This window comes from Dryobates pubescens, chromosome Z (assembly GCF_014839835.1).
Source record: "Dryobates pubescens isolate bDryPub1 chromosome Z, bDryPub1.pri, whole genome shotgun sequence".
Taxonomy (NCBI): domain Eukaryota; kingdom Metazoa; phylum Chordata; class Aves; order Piciformes; family Picidae; genus Dryobates; species Dryobates pubescens.
The window spans coordinates 35,519,884-35,547,165 of NC_071657.1; the positions used below are offsets into that span (position 1 = coordinate 35,519,884).

The window sequence follows — 27,282 nt, forward strand, 5'->3', positions numbered from 1 at the left end:
TTTGGTGTATTGATCTACAAGTATTGCCTGGGTATGATTATCGATAAGATAGGTAAATATATAATGCAAAAATTATATTTGTGGTTTAAGTACAAGATTCGGCTTCTGTATGATCAGTGCCTGGAATTCTTTTATGTTAAAAAGTACAGGAATGTTACATCTAGCACACTCCCTATTGAGATAAAAGAGTTTAAGATTCCGCTCGGTGAAAGGGTAATTTTAAGTGATGGCTGGGATCCAAAGCTGATTTTCTTGATGTGTGTAGTCCTGCTGCTGGTGATAAGTAATGTGTATTTGCTAGTGACACTGTACCGGGAGAGAAAAGTTTATAAGGCATGTTTTGTTATTAGACGGAGGACAAAGAGACGAAAACGCCACCCTAGCTCTGTTTCAGGAACATCCAGTGAGGATGATAATGGAGAATCTGTGTCAGTTAAAGATAAAGCTAAAAAGTCAATCGGCAAGGCAGCTCTGAATAGCAATGGTGATGATTCTGGCAAGCAGCCAGGGGCTACAGTAGCCCCAAACATGGCGGCTCCTGTGTCCCAGGCAGCCACCATTAACGAGGCAAAGTCATTTCCTCCTTCTTCCATGGCAGGAGCGGAAGCGTCCTCCAAAGCAACTAATCTGTCTCAAAGCTTATCAGCTTCTGATAATAAGGCAGCTGGAAACCCAAACACAGCTCCAGTAAAGCAAGTAGCAGTTTTAACAACAAGGAAGGGTAAGACTAAAGCTGATTCAGGAGCTGACGGGGATGCACAGCAAGGTTCTTCTGCTGGGGAGGAAGAGAAAATCTGTCTTAAAAATATAGCTGAGTTATTGAGATCATCAGAGGATCGAGATGCATCTCTTGGTAGGACAGCAGCTAGTGGTGGTGCCTCTCAGCTTAAAGGGATCCTTGAGAGAGTGACAGAAAGGTTGTTTGGACCACAAGTTGAGGAAGAGGAGGCAGAAGAGCAACAAGATGACATAACCGACTGCTCTTCACCCCGGGAGGAGCTTAGAAATGTGAGAAAAGACTATCTCAGAGCAGATAAGGAGCCAGTTCTCGCTTGGCTTAGTAGATGCTATGATACAGGTGCTCCAGCTCTAATGGTTGGAGACAAGTCAGCAGCCCAGCTAGGAACTCTCTCAAAGGATAATGGAATAGATAGACATCTAGGCAAGGCTCTCGGTAAGGTTAATCTGTGGATACGCCTTCTAATGGCGGTTCTCATGAGATACCCTTCCCGAGATGATCTTCCATGGAATCCTAAGCCCTGGACTACCATAGATGAGGGAATTAAGCGTCTGAGAGAATTTGCTGTTAGAGAGGTACTCTATGGTGAACATGAATCTCTGAATCCTGATGATGTTCCTGTAGGAAATGGTCTTACTAAAAAGCTCATCAAGCTTGCTCCTTCCAATTATGCAAACATTCTGGCAAGCAGAATTGTAGCAAGAAATTATGGTGGAGCTCCTCTTACGGTTGGCCAATTCACTGATCAATTGAGACAATTGGATGATAGCATGACACGTGTTTCTTTGGTTTCAGCCATTGAAACTCTGTCTGGAAAACTGGAGAATTGCATGAAAGAGCTGAAGGATGAATTTAAAAACACCATCTCCCAATTGGCACAAAGAGATGATTCCAATTCTTCCTCCAGGTGGGTACAGGTTTCATCTGTGAGGAATAGACATCCTCCAAGGAGGTCATTCCAAAACAGATCAAACCAAAACAGACCACCAAGGCAGTCACGTAGGACTATTTGGATTACCCTGCGTGATCAGTTTGGTGAGAACATGAACAGGTGGGATGGTCAACCAACTTCTAATCTTTTCAGGAGACTGAGAGAACTGCAAAGTGGCAGAACCCGAGGTAGCAATACCAGAAGGGTAGCTGTTACTTCTACAGTTCCCCAGGACAACTCTAGTAGCTCCAACAGTGGCTCCAGTTCTAACACTGCACAGTGTGCTCGTTGCACCTGTGGACATGTTCCCCATAACTAGGGGTGCCCTGCCTCCCGCCAGGGGGAGGAGAGGGGTAATACAGATAACAGAATCTATTGGGATGTGTACATCCAGTGGCCTGGCACTTCACACTTTCAGAAGTACAGGGCCTTGGTTGACACAGGAGCTCAGTGCACCATATTGCCATCAAATTATCAGGGACCAGAGTCCATAACTATTCTGGGAGTCACTGGTGGATCTCAAGAGTTAAGTAAGGTAGAGGTTAATATAAGCTTAACTGGTAAACAATGGAAAAAGCATACAGTTGTGACCGGACCTGATGCACCTTGTATTTTGGGAATTGATTTTCTGAGAGAAGGGCGTTTCAAAGACCCTAAAGGTTACAAATGGGCTTTTGGAGTAGCTTCTGTAGAAATTGATGGACAAAAACTGAAGCTGTCTGCTAGACCTGAGCTTTCTGATGAATCTGCAGTTGTGGGACAACACAAGATTCAGGACATTAAGTTGCCGGTTGCTTCTCGGACTGTGCATCACAGACAATACAGAACCAACCGTGACTCTTTGTTGCCCATTCAGAATCTGATTCGTCAGTTGGAGAGTCAGAAAGTCATCAGCAAAACTCATTCACCTTTCAACAGTCCAGTGTGGCCTGTGCGAAAGCCGAATGGAGACTGGCGTCTGACAGTGGACTACCGAGCCCTGAATGAAGTAACTCCGCCTATGAGTGCAGCAGTACCAGACATGATGGAACTCCAGTATGAGCTGGAATCCAAAGAGGCCAAATGGTATGCTACCATAGACATTGCTAATGCCTTCTTCTCTATTCCCATAGCAGAGGAATGCAGGCCTCAGTTTGCTTTCACCTGGAGAGGAATCCAGTACACTTTCAACAGACTGCCAATGGGCTGGATCCACAGCTCCAGCATCTGTCATGCAGTAATCCATGATGCTCTGGAGGAAGGTGGTGCTCCAGAACACATCCAGTTCATCGATGATATCATCGTCTGGGGTAAAACTGCTGAGGAAGTCTTCGAGAAAGGTAACAAAATCATGGACATTCTCCTGAATGCAGGTTTTGCCATCAAGAGAGACAAAGTGAAAGGTCCTACCACAGAGATCCAGTTTCTGGGAGTGCAGTGGCAGGATGGACGCCGACACATTCCAGTGGATGTGGTAAATAGAGTCTCTACCATGGCAAATCCCACGAACAAGCAAGAAACTCTACGTTTCTTGGGGATAGTGGGATTTTGGAGACTACACATTCCTGGATACAGTCAGATTGTGAAACCTCTGTATGATGTGACTCGAAAGAGGAACAGTTTCCACTGGGGACCTGAACAACAAGCAGCCTTTGACCAGATAAAGCAAGAAGTAGTCCAAGCAGTGGGTCTGGGACCTGTGCGAGATGGTCCAGACATTAAGAACATTTTGTACACGGCTGCAGGTGACAATGGTCCAACCTGGTGCTTGTGGCAAAAAGCTCCAGGTGAGACACGTGGACGACCTCTTGGTTTCTGGAGTCGAGGTTACAGAGGTTCAGAGGCTAATTACACTCCAACAGAGAAAGAGATTCTAGCTGCCTATGAAGGAGTGAAAGCAGCTTCTGAAGTAATTGGAACTGAGTCACAACTTCTCTTAGCTCCCAGATTGCCAGTTTTGAATTGGATGTTCAAAGGCAAAGGTTCCACACCACATCATGCCACAGATTCCACCTGGTCTAAGTGGATGGCCCTGATAACACAGAGAGCTCGAATGGGAAATCTTGAAAGACCTGGTCTGGTGGAGGTGATCTCAAGTTGGCCTGAAGATACCAACTGTGCTAAACCTCCAGAGGAGAGAGTAACTCGTGCTGAGGAAGCTCCTCCTTACAATGACCTTTCTGATGATGAAAAGAAATATGCTTTGTTCACAGACGGTTCCTGTTGTCTCGTCGGGAACAAGCGAAGGTGGAAGTCTGCCGTGTGGAGTCCAACACGCCGAGTTGCAGAGGCGAAGGATGGAGAAGGAGAATCCAGTCAGTTTGCAGAGGTAAAAGCTGTCCAGCTAGCTCTCGACGTGGCTGAACGTGAGAGATGGCCAAAGCTTTATCTCTACACCGACTCATGGATGGTAGCCAATGCTCTATGGGGTTGGCTAAAGAACTGGAAAAAGAATGGCTGGCAGAGGAAAGGAAAACCCATCTGGGCAGCTGAGCTGTGGCAAGACATTGCTGATCGAATCGAGAGAATTCCAGTGAAAGTGAGACACATTGATGCTCACATTCCCAAGAGCAAAGCTACTGAGGAACAGCAGCACAACCATCAGGCAGATCTAGCTGCAAGAGTTTCTCAAGTAGACAAGGACTCTGAACTTGATCTCGACTGGAAACACCGAGGTGAGATATTCTTAGCTCGGTGGGCTCACGATTCGTCAGGACATCAAGGCAGAGATGCAACATACCAATGGGCTCGTGACAGATCCATAGACATTTCCATGGATGCCATCACACAAGTCATCCATGACTGTGACATTTGTGCTGCTATTAAGCAGGCAAAGAGAATTAAGCCCTTGTGGTATGGTGACAGATGGTCCAAATACAGGTATGGTGAAGCTTGGCAGATTGACTACATCACTCTACCACGTTCTCGTTCTGGTAAGCAGTACGTGCTTACTATGGTAGAGGCAAACACTGGATGGCTGGAAACTTACGCAGTCCCACATGCAACTGCACGCAACACCATTCTCGGTCTGGAGAGACAGATCCTGTGGAGACACGGAACTCCAGAGAGGATTGAGTCAGACAACGGAACTCACTTCAAGAACAACCTAGTAAAGAGCTGGGCAAAAGAGCACGGTATTGAGTGGATTTTCCATATTCCTTACTATGCACCAGCTGCAGGGAAGATTGAACGCTACAACGGTTTGTTGAAGACCACTCTCAAAGCCATGGGAGGTGGATCTTTGAAAAACTGGGAGAAACATTTAGCACAAGCAACCTGGCTGGTGAACAGTAGAGGTTCAGTGAACCGAGCTGGACCTGCACATTCTGATCTGCTACAGAAAGTAGAAGGTGATAGAGTTCCTGTTGTTAGGGAAAAGAATCTGTTAGGTAAAACTGTTTGGGTATTTTCGCCCTCAGGAGAGGCTAAACCTGTCCGAGGGGTGGTTTCAGCAGAAGGTCCGGGTCACACTTATTGGGTAATGCAAGAGAATGGTGAAATTCAGTGTATTCCACAAAGAGATTTAACTCTAGCTGAGAGAGTTTAATTTCAGAATGTTGTACAGCTACAGCGCGTCCAAAGGAAAGAGTCCCTGAGGAATCTACGGTGCACGAACCCTGAGAACCCTGAGAGCCCTGAGTCAACTGAGAGTCTCTGAGTCCCTGTTTCCCTTTTTCTTCGCTTCGTCTGTGGAGAGACAAACTGTTTTCCATTTTCTTGATTTTGGATTTTCTTGGACTTCTGAATCATCTACATCTGAGTATAGCCGGAATGGACGATGAACTTAACTTACGAACTGTAAATATTGTTCTGGATTGGATGGACAGTACGAACAGCCAATGAAATTGTTTAGAAAGGGGTGGACTGTGGTCGTTTGAGGCTGTGCCTTTAAGAACAAACACTGCTGGAACACACTGGCTAATGTTTTTGGTACTAGAACCAAAACATTCTGATATTCTAAACGAATTTCATTGGTTGATAAACAAAAATTCAGCTTTAGATTGTGAAGCGGTTGGAAAATTTTTTTCCTCAGTTCAGTTCGGTTTGGGAGTTGGGGGAGTTTGGTGTTTCAGCCTGTTCTCCCTGCCTGCTTCTTCTGCGAACTGCTGGACTTGGCCTTCAGATAAGCAAACACTAATCCTGCATGGGCTTTTGAAGCTTGCTAACAACTCTTTTCCTTAGTAACTTGCCTTTCTCTCTCTCTAACCCCTTTTTGGGGAAAAAGGGAGGTAAGGGGGGGAGAGAGGGGGTTCCAAAGAGGGGATCCCTCCCTGAGGGAGGGAATTTTTGTTGTGTTATTTGTCTTTGCTGTGTATTTCTGTGTATATATTGTAAATACCTATATATATATTGTGTTATATATAACCTGCTTTCCATATATGCTTGTAAATATATAGCTTTTGCTCTTCGACTGAGTTAGCTGTGGTTTCTTACTCTGTGGAGGAGGGAGAGCTAAGCCCTCTCTCAACCTACCACAAAACAAAACAACAGAAAAGTAAGAAGAAAGCTGGCATAGCTCACCTACAGGTACAATGTAGTACACTTTCTTTTTGAGAAAGAAAATTATTTCCTGAATAGTGATTACATTAATTTATACAAGTGCTCCCATATTTTAAAAGTTGTATTGTCTTAGTGTGTTTTCAAGTCCAATAAGGACAAGTGCAGAGTCCTGCATCTGAAGAAAAATAACACAGGACACCAGTACAGACTAGTGGTCATCATGCTGGAAAGCAGCTCCACAGAGAAAGACCTTGGAGTCTTAGTGGACAGCAAGTTCTCCAAGGGAGAGCAATGTGCCCTTGTGGCCAACAGCATCCTGCAGTGCATTAAGAAAAGCATGTCCAGAACGTCTAGGGAGGTTCTTCTGCCCTGGTGAGACCACACCTGGAATACTGTGTCCAGGTTTGGGCTTCCCAGTTCAGGACACAGGAATCTGTTGGAGAGAGTCCAATGGAGAGCTATGAGGATAACTACAGGACTTGAGCATCTGTCCTATGAAGAAAACTGAGAGAACTGTGGCAGTTAAGTCTTCAGAAGACTGAGAGGGGATCTGATCAACATGAGAAGACATTTCTTTATGATGAGGGTGACAGAGCACTGGAACAGGATGTGCAGGGGGGTTGTGGAGTCACCTCTGGAAACTTTCAAAATCTGCTGGGATACACCCCTGTGTGTCCTGCCCTAGGTGATCCTGCTTTGGCAAGTGGGGTTGGACTTGGATTCCACACACATGTAATATCTGTTCCTACCTACATAGCGTGTATGAGTCATTTGCAGGGAAATAAGGAGGAGCAGTAGCAGAACCCTTACTTTGGACTTCTGGGGGGCAAACTTCAGCTTGTTTAAGCAACTAATTCAGAGAGTACCCTGGGTAGCAGCCCCTAAGAACAAAGGGGTCCAGGCGGGTGGACCTACTTCAAACAGGACCTCTGGAAGGCACAGGAACAGGCTGTGCCCATGTGCCAAAAGATGAGCTGGCGGGGAAGGCAACCGGCCTGGATGGGCAAGCAGCTCTTGAAGGAATTCAGGGGGAAAAAAGAGGATGTATCACCTTTGGAAAGGGGGGAAGGCAACTTGTGATACGTTTAAGGATGTTGTTAGATCATGTAGGAGAAAAATTAGAGAGGCAAAAGCCCAGTTAGAACTCAAGCTGGCCACTTCTGTGAAAGACAATAAAAAACATTTTTATAAATATATTAATGCTAAAAAGAGGGGCAAGAAGAACCTCCACTCTTTATTGGACTGGAGGAGAACATTGTAACTAAAGAAGAGGAAAAGGCTGAAGTACTAAATACCTCCTTTGCCTCCATTTTCAACAGTAAGGCAGGAGGACTTCAGGATAACTGGCCTCCTGAACTGGTAGATGGGGTCAGGGAGCAGTGCAGTCTCCCTGAAATACAGAAGGAAGTAGTTAGGGACTTGCTGAGCCACTTGGATACTCACAAGTCCATGGGACCAGATGGGATCCATCCTAGGGTGCTGAGAGAGCTGTCAGATGAGCTGGCCAAGCCTCTCTCCATCATTCACCACCAGTCCTGGCTCACTGGAGAGGTCCCAGATGACTGGAAACTGGCCAACATAGTGCCCATCCACAAGAAGGGCCAGAAGGAGGAACTTGGAAACTACAGGCCTCTCAGCCTGACCTCAGTGCCAGGCAAGATTATGGCGCAGATCATCTTGGGGCAATCACAGCACACCTGCAGGGTGGCCAAGGAATCAGGCCCAGCCAGCATGGATTTAGGAAGAGCAGGTCCTGCCTGACCTGCCATTCCAATGGCCAACAACTCTTTCTGGGAAGAACTTTCTCCCTACCTCAAGCCTAAACCTCCCCTGGCGCAGCTTGAGACTGTATCCTCTTGTACTGATGCTGGTTGCCTGGGAGAAGACACCAACCCCCACATGGCTACAACCTCCTTCAGGTAGTTGTTGACAGCAATAAGGTCCCTCCTGAGCCTCCTCTTCTCCAGGCTAAGCAAACCCCAGCTCTCTCAGCCACTCCTCATAGGGCTTGTGCTCCAAACCCCTCACCAGCTTTGTTGCCCTTCTCTGGACATGTTCCAGCAACTCAACATCTTTCCTGAACTGAGGGTCCCAGAACTGGACACAGTACTCAAGGTGTGGCCTAACCAATGCAGAGTACAGGGGCACAATGACTTCCCTGCTCCTGCTGGCCACACTATTCCTGATGCAGGCCAGGATGCCATTGGCCTTGTTGGCCACCTGGGCACACTGCTGGCTCCTGTTCATCCAGCTGTCAACCAGTAATCCCAGGTCCCTCTCTGCCTGGCTGCTCTCCAGCCACTCTGACCCCAGCCTGTAGCACTGCATAGGGTTGCTGTGGCCAATGTGCAGAACCCGGCACTTACATGTGTTAAATCTCATGCCGTTGGACTCTGCCCATCTGTCCAGCCTGTCAAGGTCCCTCTGCAGAGCTCTCCTATCCTCTAACAAATCAACACCTGCCCCCAGCTTGATGTCCTACAGTATCCCAATGTATGAAAATCGAAATAAATACACAGGCACTTACTCTTTGAACTGACTATGGCACCAAACACTCCTGCTTTGAATTTCTGCCATATTCAAATGGCATTTCATCAACTAGCTTCCCTTTTGTAGAGCAGATAGAATTATAGGAGCAAGAGGAATTCTAAGGAGTCACCTAGTACACAACTCTTCTGGGAGATAACTTCTGCTACCCCCATGCCATTCCTCATACCTGAATGTGCCTATCAGCCAGTTAATGTGCTGTGGTTGGCATGCAGCATTTGTCTGCATACATATTTTTACCCTGCTGCAAACATAGCACCTTGTTAACACTTCCTTCACTAAAGGCTGTACTACTTTCTCAACATCTCCTTTACAAAGGGCTCACTGCCTTGCAATGGTCAAGTATCACCAGTAAGATCAAATAACGTATGTCCCATGAAAATTTGCTCATGCTTTCTGTTTCTGAGTGTTATTAATAGTTCTGTATAGATAATTAGGAAGACAGATTTTAGAATAACAGAATGTTAGAACATCTCTCCAAGGTTTTAGCAAAAGTCTATTTATTTTCCTGCACTGTGAATTTATTAGAGTGAAAAATAAAACAGGGATTTGATCTATATCCTAAAAGTGGAACATGTTTTTCAATGCCTTTTTTAAGCATTAATGAGCAATCTCTGTTTCTATCTTACATATGGACTTTGAACTCTATACCAAATACCTGAATACATCATACACTAATTTCTGACATACTATTTCTTCATTTTGAGTGCTTGTTTCATTTGTATAGTAATTAATTGACAAGCCGAGATCTGCATTATAATAGTAAACACCACATACCTAGGATTTTTTTCATCTGCCAGTGTTTCCTCCTTCAGTGTTCTTTGCAAACTATGTGGGCTATCTACATGATTAAATTGTTGATAAAAGAAGAGCCTTTTAAAGTGCCATCAACAATATATTAATCAGTGTGGGAAGGATTCATGCTGACATCCATACAATGTACTTAGTAGTTGCTTTGAAAGAACACAAGAAAACAGCCTCATTGTCATTACCATTTCTGCAGCAGGAAAAGCCAAATGGAGAGAAGCAACTTAAAGCAAAGGAAGTAGTAAATGTTTCCTGCATTATGACCATGAGGAAACTAAAAGTAGTCTCAGGGCCTAAGAAATGGAAACATCTCTTAAATGCAAATTAAGACAGACCACACAGGATTTACATTCATGTAACATCACTTTCACCAGTTCTCTATTGACACATTAGCCCTGAAAAAGGGGGCATCATGGCATTAGTAAAAAGACTGTAAGATGATGACAGATGTAATACTCTTCAGGATGCATGCTTACATTCACTTTTCAGTAATGCCTGATTATAAATGGCAAATACATTTCAAAGCATAATGTATATGCCAGTTTAAAAATACAAGTAAAAGAAAATAGGACAGGTACTGAAAAGATGAACCCTAAGAAAAGAGTAGGAATTCTAGGAACAAGACAGACCCTTCCAGTTCAGGAACTGGTTCTTTGCTGTTTAGCATAGCTCAGTCTCACCTCACTTTCATTAATCAATCTCCTGATAACATAACAGGATTCTAACAGAAGTCTTCTTCCTCTAGCTCTACCAATAGGAAATATTTTCTTTAACTGTACTTCTACCTCCTCAGAAAATCTCTACCAACAAATAAAAATCACTTTCGTCTGTGTTCCACCCAGTAGTATGAAGCAGATTGTTGTATTTTTGCTGATCATCTCAGGAGCCCACAATCAAAACTAATTACACTTACAATTCAGAGAATTAAGCATACAGAGATTATTTCTTGTGTTCCATATTGCACACAGTATTCTGTGAGTAATATGAAGCTTCCCTCTGTAAAAGTGTGTGACGGGTTACAGCCATCCTGGAAGCAGGGTGCGGAGGGCTTGTGAGAGCATTTCCCTCCCTGCAGGGGGTTTTCCCCCTGGGAAACTGAGTTAGTCTGTTCCACACTCCCTCCCTGTCCAGCAAGCCTATAAAAAGGAGGATACTGTAGCCATTAGGTCTCTTGGCCCCTGCCTTTGCCTGGACAAGGACTGCTGCTGGCTCCCTGCTTCTCTGCCACGTGGTTCTTCTCCCTGCTGCATCCACGCCTCTTCAAAGAGACTGGTTTTGTATTCTTATTTCCCCATTTATCTTTGTTCTTTACCCTTGTGAATCCTTCCTGTTATTGTCTTTTACATATATATATATATATTTTAAAGAAAATTCTTTACCTCTCTACTTCCAAGCCAACTCCAAATTATTTCTTGGTGGATTTGCTCCTTCCCTTTCTTTTCCTCTCTATTGGGAAAGAGGAGGGGGGAGCAGGGAAGGGATTCTCAGCCTTGCCCCCATTTGAGCTCTTAAATCCCAGTTAAGGTTTGAACTACCACAAAGTGTGACTATGATTTCTGGTGTTCACTATCAGGACATTTTCTGCATGACTCCACTAGCATAGCCCAAAAGATGAGTATCCAGAAAAATAAATTGGAATGAATGAAATTAGTCAACTTATATGACATCCTGGAGATCACAACTAAGTCCCACTGTTGTGGGTATAAAAACCCAATTCTGTGAACAGAAGACTTTTTCAGGAAGAAAACCTTAAAACCTTTACTATTAAAGCACAAAGTTTGTTGTGATATACAGTATATGTTTAATCAGATTAGCTGATACAGCCTGGAGGGAAAAAACACAAACTTCCAAATCCCAGGTGCATTTCTAAAGCTTTATTCCAGACTTGCTGAATACTTTCTTAGTCTAAAAATGGCATTTTCTCTAACGGCGTGTACAAAAGATGTTCCATACTCCTCCTGGCCATTGTTAATCCTGCAGTAAACCACTAAAAACTTAGATTAAGAATGATGTCTGCTTATGACATGCACAAGTGGTTGCAGATTTAACACAGAACAGAAAGAAACCCCACAGGTTGTATATAAGAACAAATAAATTGCAAAACTCTCCCTGGTAAATAAAACTGTAATGACATATAGAGACCATTTGGAGAATTTAAATGAAAGGTACATATGTGCTTGTCTGTAGCAGTGACAGATTACTGGTTTGGAGTATTTAGTAAAATGTTTATGCCAAAAACCTACAAGTGGTTTGACAAATTTTCAGTCCACTTTTTAACAGCAAGACACATTTCTAGTACTGACCATAGTTTAATGAGGACAAAAATATGCTATAATGTAAAACCTGCATTGTAGAAAAGTTCCTGCTGACTCCTTTTCCTTATTTACCTGACTATCAAATTGGCTTCCTTCAAAGGATCCTGTTTCCAGGTGGTAGACAGTGCTAATCAACATGTATAGATCCCATTCTTATGCCCCTTCTAACAACTGAGTCAACAACAGCAAAATAGTATTCATTCTGACTTATTATCCCAGAAGCACTGACTTCCTTGTTTTGTCCTTCTAAATTACTATTGTTCTAACACAGAAGAGTTTTAATAAAATAAATCCTTAAGCATCTTTTCTAAAGTCACTTCAGAGTGCTTAATCTCATCCAAAGAAACCTTGGCCAAACTGGATCTAGTGGAGAGATTGGCTTGCTGCAGCTTAACAAAATGAAGTCTGAAAGCTGATATACATGGTCTTACACACTTGAGGTAACCCCAAGGAAACACAAAATGTTACTGATGTCAAACAATAAATTGGCTCAATACCAAATTGACACAGGACAGCTATAGAAAGACACTTTGGAAGCAAAGATACAATTGTGAAACAGACTTTGAATACAAGTAGAAGTGAACTGTGGTTTCAACAGACACCTTATCAAGCTCATGTGAGGTTATCAGAAATCACAGAATCATAGAATTGTTAGGGTTGGAAGGGACCTCAAAGATCATCTAGTTCAAACCCCCTGCCATAGGCAGAGACACTTCACACTAGATCAGGTTGCCCAGAGCCACATCCAGCCTGGCCTTGAAAACCTCCAGGGATGGGGCTTCCACCACCTCCCTGGGCAACCTGCTCCAGCATCTCACCACCCTCGTGATGAAGAACTTCCTAACATCCAATCTGAATCTACCCATTTCTAGTTTTGTTCCATTCCCCCTAGTCCTATCATAACCTGATGCCCTAAAAAGTCCCTCCCCAGCTTTCTTGTAGGCCCCCTTCAGATACTGGAAGGCCACAATTAGGTCACCTTGGAGCCTTCTCTTCTCCAGACTGAATAGCCCCAACTCCATCAGTCTGCCCTATAGGAGAGGAGCTCCAGCCCTCTGGTCATCCTCATGGCCCTTCTCTGGGATCCTTCCTGTAATAGGCACTCCAGAACTGGACACAGTACTCCAGGTGGGGTCTCACCAGAGTGGAGTAGAGGGGGAAAATCACCTCCCTCAACCTGCTGGCTATGCTTCTCTTGACGCAGCTCAGGATGTGATTGGGCTGCATGTGCACACTGGTGGCTCATGTTGAGCTTCTCATCCACCAGCACTCCCAAGTCCTTTTCTTCAGGGCTGCTCTTAAGCTAGTTGCTGCCCAGCCTATGCCAGTGCTTGGGATTGCACCTACCCAGATGCAGGACCTTGCACTTGGTCTTGTTGAACCTCATGAGGTTGGCTTGGGCTCCAACAAAGACGTTAAATCATATAATTAATGTTTTAATAGATAACATTTTAATAGAGTGGGAGACAGGGCATAATGATAAAAAAAACCCTATTTCTAATCTGTTTGTTAACTATTTCAGGATTCAGGTCTCCTTTACAGAAATGCAGCAAAGAGATGTTGCATTACAAGTCATGTCTTCCCAAAAGTTTCAGGATGGAATATATTATTTCAATAGCTCATTACTTCAAATTTGAATATACTTCAAATTTGATAAAATACATTAGGTCTTTATTCAGCTAGGAAAAAACCCTAATGTGTAAAAATACCCTGTAGCTTCACAGAGCAAACAATTTAGATATGCCAGCCCCTCAAAAGTATTCATGTAAATTAATACATAGAACAGTTACAAGGTTAATGTATAGATAACGATGTCACAAATACAGTATGCAAACAGTTAACAATTGTATAAATAACTATCTGCAAAATTCAAAGCCCTGTTTAACTTTATTATGGCTTGTTAGGGACTTAAAGTTTGCTTCAGAAAATGAAGAATGTTAATGCATCATTTTCACTGTAAGATACTGAACAGGATAAAATGAGTAAAACAGAATGGCATGCTCTAACTATACAGCTAAAGGACAGAAAAGGGGAGAAATTAATATCTCAAGCTGAAATACAGTGAAAGTTGGGAAGAGCTACAGAGATGGGAGATAACTTTAGGGAAATCAGGTTATCCTACAATGAAGAAAAATCACACTTTTCTAAAGGTAGGCTCTTCACATGTTTTGATTTTGTTTATGGTCTTCAACTTGATTTTTCATTATCCTGTAACTTTTTGTTATTTTATAATAATTTTTTAAAAACCAAATATATAAAAATATATTAAAAACAAAACAAACAAAAATAAGCAGAGGTGGAAAGGCATCTCTGCCCTGGTTTCACATTACAGCCAGTGGTGGTCACTGGGGTATTAGGCATGCACTAATTCAAGAACATTCTCATTGCTGAGGCACATATGGACAGTGTGTCCAACCTATCATCCAACCCACCTAATCAACTAACCCATGGCACCAAGCACCCTATCAAGTTTCCTCCTAAACACCTCCAATGATGGCGACTCCACCACCTCCACGGGCAGCACATTCCAACGAGCAATCACTCTCTCTGTGTAAAACTTCCTCCTAACCTCCAGCCTAAACCTCCCCTGGCACAGCCTGAGACTGTGTCCTCTTGTTCTGGTGCTGGCTGCCTAGGAGAAGAGACCAACATCCGTTTGTCTACAACCTCCCTTCAGGTAGTTGTAGAGAGTGATACGGTCACCCCCGAGCCTCCTCCTCTCCAGGCTAAGCAACCCCAGCTGCCTTAGCCTCTCCTCATAGGGCTTGTGTTCCAAGCCCCTCACCAACTGTGTTGCTCTTCTCTGGACTCGTTCCAGCAAGTCAACATCCTTCCTAAACTGAGGGGCCCAGAACAGGGCACAGTACTCGAGGTGCGGCCTAACCAGTGCAATGTACAGGGGCAGAATGACCTCCCTGCTCCTGCTGGCCACACTGTTCCTGATGCAGGCCAGGATGCTATTGGCCCTCTTGGCTGCCTGGGCACACTGCTGGCTCATGTTCAGCCTACCATCGACCAGTACCCCCAGGTCTGTAGGCTCAGAACATTTTTATTTCCCTCTTAACATAATAACCACATTGAGAACAATAAAACGTACATATCACTTACAGACAAATAGCCACCATTTTGGTTCTACTTACCACTGGCTGGTTGCAAAGGTAACGGCAAAGTTCTCCAATGTACTGGATGACAGTCACGTTGTACTTTTTGCAGTCACTCCAAAACTGACTAGCTGAGAACTTCTTTTTTAATACACAGGTTGCACCTTTATGGAAATAGTAGAAAAGGACATAAAGCATTTTGTCTACATGGCAGCTTATCTATGTATGTTCAGTATTTCTACACAATAGAACAGAAAACAAACCAAGAGCAGCCTCATTCAGATAACCATACAATGTTTAAGCCGTTTTATTAGAAGTATGTATCTGGTAGACAAAGAATGGAGATGGAACCAGTCGCCTCCATTGTGAGACAGTAAATAAGTTGTTAAAAGCTTCTCTTTGCTGGTATTGTAACATTATTCCAAAGAGTTTAACTGAAAATATCCAGAAAAGTCAGCCAAAATTAGCAAATTATTTGAGTAATACTGAAACCTCGTTTTTCAACAAAGAGGCTATTAATCAATGCAGAATCAGACAGAATTAATCCATAAGCAAATGATCTCTCCCTTGCTCTAACTTGGCCTTGATACTTCAGGAAATAGGAAATATTTGACATCAAGGTCCAAATAAATATTTTATAAGAGAGTCACTGAGGACACCTACATTGTCTCAGTAAAATACATATTTTATTTTCCATGCCAAAAGAGCACACAAATTAAATGGGCAAAAAGCTATAGATCATATAATGATACATGGCAAAACTCAGTGTTAACTATAAATTCATTTGCAAGTCTTTTAAGTTCATCAAAATACATTTTAGTTCCATGCCACAATACAATGATTAGTCTGTACATATACTAATGCACTATACACACTGCCAAAATATCATCTGTGTCTTCAAATTCCTTTTTTTAACCTAAGTATTAAACAAAGCAAAACCAGTTGTGACACAGCTAGGTATAATTCTTCTGTAGTACTACAATTACAGCTTGCAAGAGATTCTTTGCTATCACAACACCCCCATCTCCAAAATACAGAATTATAAAGCCATTCTGAAAAGACTATTAATTTAATTTCAATCAATAATTAGTTTCCATAATGGCAATGAACCTGTGTTTCATACACTTGTATAATAATCAGTGAACCTAAGTGTGTTTTATACATTTTAATCATAATTATCTAATAATACTGTAATCAAATGAAACAAGCCATACCCAATTCAATGCATCCACCAATGCCAAGAAGAGATGCTGCACTGTGATAAAGAGGCAAAGTAATATAAATGATGTCTGCTGCAGTAGCACCAAAAGCCCATAGTCCAGCAGCTCCTTTAAGAACTTGCATGTGACTGATGACTGCAGCCTTTGGAAGACCTGTGATGAAAACACAAAACATGCATAATGCTTCTCTTAAAGAAAACTCAACTTAATATTTTTTTCTTGTCTAAGGTTTCTAACAGTGTAAAATAAACAATTCTTTCTTCCATAACCAAACTTTAATCCATCTGTTTAGATGGCCATTAATACACAACTGCCTGTTCAGTACAGTACTGCATGTTTGCTCTGCACACATAAAGACACACAAAATGGCTTGTAACCTTGTCTGCTAGTATTTTAAGCTGACGTCAAGTCAATTCAAATAGGTGGAAACATGAAGAAACTCCGTGGTTAGCAAGCTACCAAATTACACAGAACCAACAAAAGGCCAAAAAGCATTTAATGAACACATTAATTTATTTTAACATGAAGAAGTATCACACTAGATCTCTTTCATGTAAGAGTCATAGGGACTGTAATGTAACTAAGAAAGGCATGGGATCTACATGAAGTAGATCATGTAGCAAGTGGTTATGTATGATGTAGACGTTCAAGTTTACAGTTTGGTTTACAATAGTATGAAGACTATGTAGAATTTAAAATTTAAAAAAGGCCAACAAAAAGTTCACTCCAGTTATGTTTTCTTAATGAATTTCTTCAGATTCAGCACACCATTTCTGTTCGGCAATATGCAGTCACATGCAAGAGCTTCTTGGGCTGCTACTCTGGTACCCATTATTTTGAGTAAATGATGTGATCTTGCTTCATTTATGATCTCACCTACACCCACATACTTCAGGTGAGTCCTGATGAACAGAGAGAACTAAAAATTTTTTTAAAAAAATTAATAGTTCATAAACTTTTTCTTCTAGCAAAGCTAACATTCATTTGAAGACTTGTTTACTGGAAGTATCATATATGCAGATTATAGCTACACTTCAAAGCTATTTCAACAAACATCATACTAAAGAGAAAAGGCAACAAGCCTACATTGCCAAAAAACCACTTGGAGCCAGAAGTGCTCTACAGTCTTGATTTTTTTTCTGTCTTCCCTTACAAGAAGCTGACTGTAGACCATGCAAGATTATTCTTTTGTTTTGCTTTAACTAATTTTACCAGTCATTGATTTTAGGAGCAACACTATGCTCTTGCTTTATCTAAAAGTGTGAAAATCCTTCAGATTAGAAATAGTTATTCCATACTGTTCAGACTAAACAAACCTTACACTTTTAGTCATCCAGTACATAAAAGACATTCAATATAGATTAATGTGATACATACATAAAATTTAATGTATTTTTTTGTAACTAAAAACCTCCATACTTTTAACAAGCAAACTCAACCACATTTATATTACTATTACTACAAACACACCTAACCTCTTGATAGTACTTATACTTCCTAATTTTGTTTCTAGACTGACATTTTTATTTCCTAATTTTTTGCTAGAACCCAAGGCAAACAAATTATTTGTATGAATGAACAAAGCCATAAAACAGATCTCAATTTTAAATCTTCTTGTGACTAAAACTGTTGCATTCAGCTGAATCAGAATGCCAATCTGCTTATCTTAACAACATTATGGTGCTTTTCATGCCAGTGATCAGTTTTTTTAAAGTCTTAGCTTCTTAGCTGTTGAAGCACTGGTAATCTGGTAATAAATGCAGCCATCTGTTTCTAAACTAAAAGGCTAGTAACTTAATCCTATTTCCTATCTACAGCGACCTGCATAGAACGTGACTTAATGAGGAAAACCAAATGTCTATTTGCTTGTTTGAATATTTTTCTTGAAATTGGAGATGTTAGCTATATTAAATAAGCAATTGCATGTGTTAGCAAAACAATATTTATTAGTATTGCAAAAAAAAAAAAGAGGAAAAAAAAAGGTAAAACATTTTATAAACACCTTAGCTGTGAACCATTAAGGCTGAAAAGCTTCTCACAGCATTTTCACAATGTAGCAGGAATAAAAAGAAGCCACTGGATATAAACAGTCACTGACATTTCCACCATAATACTTCTGATTAAGAGATTTGATATTCCTCTATGAGAAGAATAGCCTTTTGGAAAATCGAGATTTTAGATGAAAGCTGAAGAACAGACTCTTTAGTGGATCTGTACCTGTTGTTCCTGAAGTAAATATATATAAAACAGGCGATTTGAGGTTGTTGGCGGAGCGTTGACTAACCGGAACAGGGTCTTCAGACGCATCCTCTATTTTGTCTAAAAGGGTATGGACACTTGGAAAAGTGCATTCTTTGGTCATTGTCCAAACACTTATGTCTTTCTGGAGGTTTGGAAGAATTTCTTCCAGAGACCCAAGCAGATCTTAAAAAATAACATAAAATGAAATTACTTACATTATGTCTTCACAAAACAAAACAAATACAGTATTTTTCCTCTAAAACTTTTACTTAATAATAGAAAGAGGGCTGAAAGCCACCTCCATGGACATAAATAGAGACAATAAAACAATTAGGAACTAGAATGAAAATTCACCGAAAACAAGATATAACATGATAAAAATACTGCTCACCCCACAAGGTCAATTGTCAAGTATCCCTCAAGGCAAAATGCGTTTTGATTACTAGTTGCTGCTTATCAAGTAATTTTGTATAACACTTGGTCATTTCTAAAATCAGAGTGAGGTGTAGTTAGGATTCAAAATCAAAAACATAATTAAGAAATCTGTTGAAGATACAAGGCAAATATACAAGTAACTGGTAATCCAAGTGCAGGTTTCCCTGGGTGCTTTCAACAGCAAACACTCATCATACAGGTTTGGTTGGTTTTTTTCAAAAGCACGTAAGGGCCTGATTTAAAAACAAACATACAAATGAAAAAACATGTTGTGTATGCAGGCACCTGAATTTCACAGAACAAAAGCTCGTGCCTTGTTGAGAAACTGCCAAAGTGCCAACCATGTGACTACTTATGTAGTGCTTTTGAGTGTTTTAGATAATCTGATTTCAGGCACATCAGACAATTTCGTTTTCTTATAGTCACATGTTCATTCACTGAAAACCATTCCTTTTACTGGCTTTTACCTGAGTATAAACACATACCCATTTTTATAGAATAAAACCAGCAGCATAACTACTATTTTTTCTGTCTTATCAAGAAAGAAACCATGAGAGAGAGTCCCAGATTAAACAAAAATAAAAAAATAACATAAATGGAGGCCAACCCTTAAGTAATATACTTGGTATTTATGTTTATATTTCTAAGGAGTTTTACAATCTGTCACGTTCTCAGAACACTGCACAGACATTTAAGTTCTGATCCAAGAAAATTCTCAAGAATTGGAATAATACTGATTTCAATAGAGCTATTCATATACTTAATGACTCATTTACACTTAAGTGCTTTTCTGGATATCATCCTATGCAATTATTTTTGTGAATATCCCCGTGTGTATAAAATTCATCTGTTTTTCTAGATGAATAAACAAATGAAGTTTACATGACTCACACCCTGAATCTCATAACGAGGTACAGCCACGGCCATAATCCTGATGCCATCCCCAAGCTCATTGCAAAATTAAATACAAATATCATTAACAGAACCTTCTTGCATAAATTTTACATTGAAATAACTGAAGATTTTTATTCTTTCAGAAAACTACTTTTGTGATGACAGATTGCTGTATATATTGTAATGAATTACTCTATCCCCGTAACAAGTACAGCTTACTGTCACCAAGTAAATACACGTTTTATAAAACTACAGAGTGTAAATGCTACCTATTTTATGAATGGTTAGTAAATAGATCGGGTGGAGTGCAACACTAACATTTTTGTGTTCTAGCTTCCTTGTACTGATTTCAGGAAGGAATCACTCAAATAATTACAAAAATCTAGAAGATAGATAGCCTCCTGCAATGTACTCATTGGAGTACATTCCCCTTCCACAACATATAGCAAAAGAATGAAAAAAAGTGACTGAAAAACAATGTTTAAAAACAACAGTGTTAAGTGCAGGAAACGCGATGCAATGAAAGCCATGATTCATTGTCATCTTAAGTCTGGTTTGCTGTCATATTATACAATTAGGGAATGCTTTTCAAGTAATAAATATGAAACCACAACAGTATGAGTTTTTTGTATTCATAAATTCTAGATAAGATATGCATGAAGTTTTCCGTGTTTGAGTAGCATGAAGTGCAAATCTGTCACCTCTTTTTGCCCCTTTCTTTTCTTTAGAGGATGAAAGATGCAAACTATTAATTTCAACTCTACAGAGGCTATTGTTTAAGAATAACAAGAGGGCACAGATCCCTTTTAGCAGACAAAAACATTTACTCTAATTTAAAGAACAATCTTCAAATTAAACATACACACTTTACTGTTTCTCTATAACAGTCAAAACCTGTGGGTTTTGTTGTTGCACAGAGGCTTGCTTGGCTTTTGGACAACTATTGAACTACAAACCGATTATACAATAGAATTTTTCTTCTGTGCTAAGGATCTTGTACTTGGAACAATATGTGAAAAGTTTGTAGTTATATATTATCTTGAAATAAGTTTCTAGTTAGATAGCAAAGAACAGAAAGTGATAGCAGAAACAGTAAGTGATAGCCTCAATAAGAAAGGGCAATTTACAACAGTATTCAAAGTGCTAGAAACTGAAAATTACGTTTGGAATGCACAGAAGCACAGGGTGTTTGAAGATAACTCTCAGTTGTACTAACATATTTCCATGGAATAATTCTGAGGATAGTCAGCTAACGTTCTGTTCCATCAACAAAGAACTTCTGTGCCAGACATTGTGTAGGGCTCACTGGTCTTTACATACTGTCTTGCCTGTCTGTGAAGAACAAAGAGCCCTCTTGGAGAAACTGTAATTTGATGACTTCTAGAGGTAGCTGGTATTTGTACTTTACCATAAGGGAATGTGGTTAAACAGTTTAGCTAATTAACCTTGTGGTTTCTCTTAAGTACTTGTTTGCTTTTTACTTTATGAAAGCATATTCAAGTTTTAGTTTATTTGTTTTGGAAGAAATGACTGCTTATCTAAATTTTGGTAATGCAGTCAACAGCAGTGTGCACATTATTTACATAGGTTTTATATGAATATTCACTATGTGGCTTCTGCCAGGGTGGGGGGGGGAAGTGTTGAATTGTTCAAGATAAATATGCTTCTCCTCTTTTATTGCCTTCTTTCCCCTCTCTTGTTTTTAAAGAACTTCAATATTCAACAAAAACTTTGTGAAACTATTACGTTAAACTTACATGAATACATAACTCAGTTATATCTCCAGAGAAACCATGAAAAATATGTTTTGCTTGAGCTACTGTCCTGAGCTTCAAGTTGCACAGAAAGTTTTTTATGCCATTTTCCAGCAAAGAAACAATGCAGCCTGTTGGCAAGGACACAGTCCTACACTGCTGAAAGGGATACATCAGATTGAGATCAACTTGTACTGAACAGAAAGTTACTTGGAAGGCAAATTGTATGAAATGGTTCTTACATAACTTTGATGTGCTCAGTAAGGTATGGAAAGTTCAAACTCTTCCCCACACTGCCTGGCCTCAGAAAATAATTGTTATTTGTACCTGATTCCTCAAGTGACTCCTTACACTCAGCACTTTCTCTCTGTAATACAAACAGGAATTACAAGATGGTTATGGCTCAGCATCAGTACTGGTATCTTGAAATGCCACTTAAGGCAGTAGAGGTAGTAGAACAGAGACTGGCTTGGGAATCACAGTTGGGCACTGCCAACTCAAATGCCATCTGGGACAGAGACACAAAGTAAGTAAGGCAAGTGATCAAGGAAATACAGCATCTAATAAAGCAAATAAGCATGTGTTCTGCAGATTTTCTATGGTTTCCTTGTCCAAAATGTTTAGGTCTAGAGAGCTTTTAATTCCAAATAGTAAGATGGCTGTGTTGAATAACATATGAGAGATGATACTGCTACTTGTACATAATACCATACGACCTTAATTCACAAATACCAAAATGACTTTGCATACTCTATCCAGGATTTTGACACACTTCTGTCTGAACTTCAGTCCCACCAGTATAAACCCTGCTTCTGAGCTTAGACGGTAAGAAGGACAGGAAACACTGAGTAGCACCAGAAGGCACTCCTGGTACCTGAAGAGTAAGGAATCCTGGCCAAGGAAATGGTGTATTTGCATTGCTTGGAGATGTAATTCTGTGCAGAACTGCAGAATCACAAAATGGCTGTGGTTGGCAGAGATCTCTGGAGGTCACTGAGGTCTAACACCCTTGCTCAAGCAGGCCCATGTAGAACAAGTAGTCCATGCAGTATGTATACTCCTTGAATAGGCTTTGATGTCAGGATTGATGTAAACCAGTCTCATGGAGTTATATAATGCAATCCTTTCACTGTTGAATCTCGACATCACAAGTTGTGATGGCAATCTGGGATATCCTGCTAAGAGCCAAAATCTTCTGAGTAGCAACACGCTACAAATGCGCTGGCAAATTTAGTGTGTACCTTTCTGGTGAGTAGTTTTCAAATTAACAAAGGGTGGCAAAATATGTTAATAAATGGAGTAACCTTTTAAATAGTTCAGATTGCTTTTAGAGTAAGCTAATGCTGGTAGTCTGATAGTGACAAGGGCATAATGCTGCTTTGGTTTTCAAGGTTTTTGTTTACTTACATGTTAGTTAAGTGTCATTTTATAAAAAACAGTTTTAATTCCAACTTTTGAATCCCTTCCAAGAAACATTCCACAGAATGGGAGTGGTAGCAGACAGTGCTTCTGGGAATGGAAGTGTGAGAATGTTATGTAACAAATCAACCCAAAAGCTAACTGCTCTGGCAACAGAGCAGATGAATGAAAGAACCTAAAACAAAAACTCTCTCCCTAGAAAAAAGACAAGTGGAAATACTGAAAAGCAGTTTGGCTACAAAGTCTAAATGCTAAAAAAAAAAAAATCAGAGAATCTATTTACAGCCTGCAGTTGCATGAGACAGAAAAAAACCCCGAGTTACTAGATTGTGCTGAATGAATTAAAAGAACATTGCTGCCATAGAAGAAAAATCGACTTGTAGGAGATAGCCATTTCATACAGGAAACCAATAATAGGGAGAAAATCTTATGTTATTACAACATATCTGATGCTTAGGAATAATAATTACAGAGAGTACATAGAATTTAGAAGTAAAAAACAAATGTTCAAAACATAACTACTATTGGACAATTCCATCTAAAGTTAGAAAAAGCAATCAAAATATCAGAGACATGTCAGACAGAAGTCTGACTGCCAGTGCCTAAGAAAAGATGATACTAATTGGGCTGGGTTACCAAATCACAGCCTCAGAAAAATATGCATGGTACCAAACAAAACTGAAGAGTACAAATGCCACAAATAAGAGACCTTGCAAGAGGTAGCATGAAAGAATATCAACCCATTAACAGTACCCACCCTATTTTGATAGAGGTACGAAAACCTTGCATAAAAACTAAAAGCATTTTGGAAAAATGACAAGATGTCCCAAAAGAAGCTGCAAAACACAATCATCCCATGCCCAGGAAAGCTATGCCACCATTCTGATCAGGAAAGATACAGCAATAAACAATTAAATGTAGGAGGCATTCCAGATATCAGCAGAAGATGAATGGTGCCCCTCAGCAGAAAAAAAACCATTGAGTGGATTTGAATGCAGGTTCCTGATTTAATGTGCCATTACAAACAGGCATTTCAAGAGTGGATATGGTCTTGCTGAATAGACACAGTTAATGGTCAAATTATTAAGGGGGTGATTTCTACTGCTCTGCAGACAAGAACAAGATTGGAGATCATAAATATGTTGAAAACATACTTTTGTAACTGGTAGAAGAAGTGGAATTGCTAAGTCAAGTCTATATTTGTTTGTGGATAGTGAACAGCCCATATATTTTTTAAAACTAAATCATTAGATATTAGTCTCTAATTAAAACAAACAAACAAAACCCAAACATGCTACCTAACTATGGATACGATAGCTATTGGACCACAGGTTGATTATAAACATTTTTGGGAAAAATATATTACTATGTGCAAGCTATGCACAATCCTGTGGAAAATGGTGCCACAAGAGCAAAACATGCAAGAAAGTTTAAGTCATGCCTACTAATAAGGAAGAATACCTTGAAAATTACATTAATACTAGAAGAAAATATGTTTAAAAGATATCTGAGAATTGCATGACTGTGTAACTTCAGTGTCAAGTACTGCACTACAATTTTTATATACTATAGGGGGAAATTATTGTGTATAATAATTATATTTATCTTTTTGTTTCAAGAGTGGTATGAGTTAGTCCACACAGTCACCTAACTGTATGTGAACATTTAGTTATGAAACCTGAATTCCTCTGGATAAGCTACTTTTCCATATGGCATAGCCAATCAAAAAGGCACAACAGCACTTCAACTTGTTTCATAGATACAGATGATTGTTTCTAACTCCTGCAGGAAAATACTATGAAGCCTTGCAGGCTCAAGGGCCTGACAACAATGCTGAGACTAAAATCCGTAAGTAAACAAGATAACCAACACATAAAAAGCAGTTCAGAGGCTAATTTCTTGGTATTCATCAGCACATAGGTTTTCTGTGAGTAGAAGGTGGTTCCTAGAACAAGGCAGTTAACTAGTCACTATCAGCTGCTGGTAACAAATTTTAAGAGTGGAGAAACACACATCCTGTTCCTGCTTTTTAATTCATTAGTTGTCCTTTAAAATTGATAAAGGCTGCTCTTAAATATAAGGTTTGACCCACAGTTTTCCTTCACCACAGTCAATGAGCAAGAACCCCCTAAACATTAATTCCATTCCTCAATTCATAGACTCCAAAGTATATATACATGAGAGAGTGTTAAATAAGACTTTTTTTTTTTAATTAAGGCAAAACAAAACCTCTTACTTCAGAAGCATTGTTATCATATGTTCGGAGATTACATTTAAGTTGATATTTTGTTTCATTAGCTTGTTTTAATTACCAAACATTATTAAACTAGCATACTGCACACAATCACAATGACAACAGTTAAAATTAAAAAATATGCTAAGGAAAAATCTTAAGCACATATTTGAAAACACAAATTTGCAGTATCAGAGGAAATGACATCATTTAGGTATCACAGATGCAAAACCTCACAACGTGTTCACTTTGTATTACTATTGGAGAGGCAGGACAACTTTAATTTTTAATATTTTGAAAGATCCTTCTCCAACCACATGACAAGGTTCTGCATGATCTATCAGCATTGCTGTTTCGTTTGCCCTTGATAATAAATACTAAGGCAAGTTTATATTGTAGAGGTCTTCAGTTTATACATCTCTAATAATTGAAGTCTAATTTGAATATACAATGCATGGTATGTCTACACGATTTTTTAATTCTTTTCAAGCGCATAATAAAAATGCAATACTCTAAAAGCTTACACAACACAATTATCTCCTATACAAACTCAGCAATTTCTTTTACAATACAAGTGGCTATTACAAATCAAACTCCTATGCGCTACATGTGCAAAAAACCAAACCAAAACAGCCTCTCAATTTTAGTCCCTGGGTGAGTACCATACCTCTGAAGAGTTGTACAGCAGAGGTTGTAGTCTGAGCTTAAGCTCAGTAGTTTGCAGTGGTTTGATCACGATAGAATACTGGAGAATAAGGCAGATGACTTCAGATTGAAATTTACTATTCTAAAAGGAATGCAATTTTTTTTTTAACGGATCATTTAAATATTTTCTGAGATACATTAAGTAATTAGGAAAGCAAGTAAACGGTTGGAGCAAGCTGTACTTGGATGATAAACTTTCCTGAAATGCGCATTTTTAAAGAAAAAGTTAAATGGATGTCCCCAAAGCATGGATACCTTTGATTCTGCCTGAGAGGCTTAAACTTTTTGATCTCTCGAATCCCCTTCCAGTCCTAGGTTCCTTTCTTTCTGTAAACATCTGACAGCCAGACTTTAAATGAAAGAGCTAGAAAGGTATACACAGGGCAGAAGCGACATTAAAAGCTTTGGATGTATGTATCAGCCATATACTATACCTGCTCCCACAACCAGCATCTTGGGGTCACAGCTACTGACACAGTGCAGGAGAGATTTGGCGCGGACATTAAAGTTGAGGAAAGCCACCACGCAGCCCAGCTTGGCAAGTCCAAACCACACATGGATGAAGTCTGGTTCGTTGCTCATCAGCAAGGCCACGGTGTCGCCCTTCTTCAGAACCCCGTGGTGTAGGAAGACCTGCGCTACTCTGTTACTCCTCCTGTCCACATCCCGGTAGGTGTGCACCTTCCCTTCGTAGATGAGGAACGGCTTGTGCGGCTGATTCTCAGCCAGCTTCACAAACTTGTCCAGGACGGTGACAATCCTCCCTTGCAGCCGGTACATCTCCACTCTCAGCCCATACACCAGTACTTTCAGCAGGTATCTCAGGTCAACCCAGAAGTAAGGGAAGAAGAGTTTCTGGATGAAGTGCAAGGAAACAATCCCGGCGGCAGCGCCCGGTACCCAGGAGGGCGGCATTGGGAGTGGATAAAGGTCGTCCCAGCTACTCATTTCCCGCCAGCCAGGCGGCTTGACGCACGGGGCTCAGAGAGCAGCCAGGCAGGGCACGGAGTCTGAGGAGAAAGTTGGTAAGAGCTAAAGCTTTTCCCGCCCTCTCCTCCAGATTGGTGCGCCGCCACCCCGGGGAGCCCGCACCAATTCCCTGTCAGCCGGCAGCAGGACTGGGGAAGCCAAACAGTCCACAGCCACCGCCAGCCGCACACCTCGTCCCGCCGCCCGGAGCCGCCCACCCGCCTTAGCCTCCCCCTGCTGCGGCGAGCCCCGCACCTGCAGGACGGCACGCCCCGGCGGGAGGCGATGGCAGGCAGGCCGGAAGCTCCTGCACTCACCACCGGCGCCTACCCACCTACTGCCCCCCCGCCCCCCAACCCGGGACTCAAGGACAGCACCGATTGCTGGCCGGGCGGAGGCGGCTGCTTCTTGAGCCGGTTGTATAAGGCGCGATCAGCTGCCTCCTTCCGCCCCCGGCGGCAGTAGCCCGGGAGGTTGGCTCCTGGGTAAGACG

At 40.9% G+C, this 27,282-nt stretch overlaps 1 protein-coding gene across 1 annotated transcript in view; it reads right to left on the reverse strand.

The window, feature by feature from the left end:
- The window catches only part of SLC27A6 (solute carrier family 27 member 6), a 45,961-nt gene extending 18,937 nt beyond the window's left edge, over positions 1 to 27,024 (reverse strand). Inside the window, exons 1-4 of the mRNA XM_054178903.1 lie at positions 26,255 to 27,024; positions 18,357 to 18,563; positions 16,134 to 16,292; positions 14,959 to 15,083 (exon numbers count right to left, since the gene is read on the reverse strand). Coding sequence (XP_054034878.1) covers positions 14,959 to 15,083; positions 16,134 to 16,292; positions 18,357 to 18,563; positions 26,255 to 26,768 — 1,005 coding nt within the window. The 5' untranslated portion in view covers positions 26,769 to 27,024. The remainder of the gene's footprint in view (positions 1 to 14,958; positions 15,084 to 16,133; positions 16,293 to 18,356; positions 18,564 to 26,254) is intronic.
- Between the last annotated feature and the right edge of the window lie 258 nt (positions 27,025 to 27,282).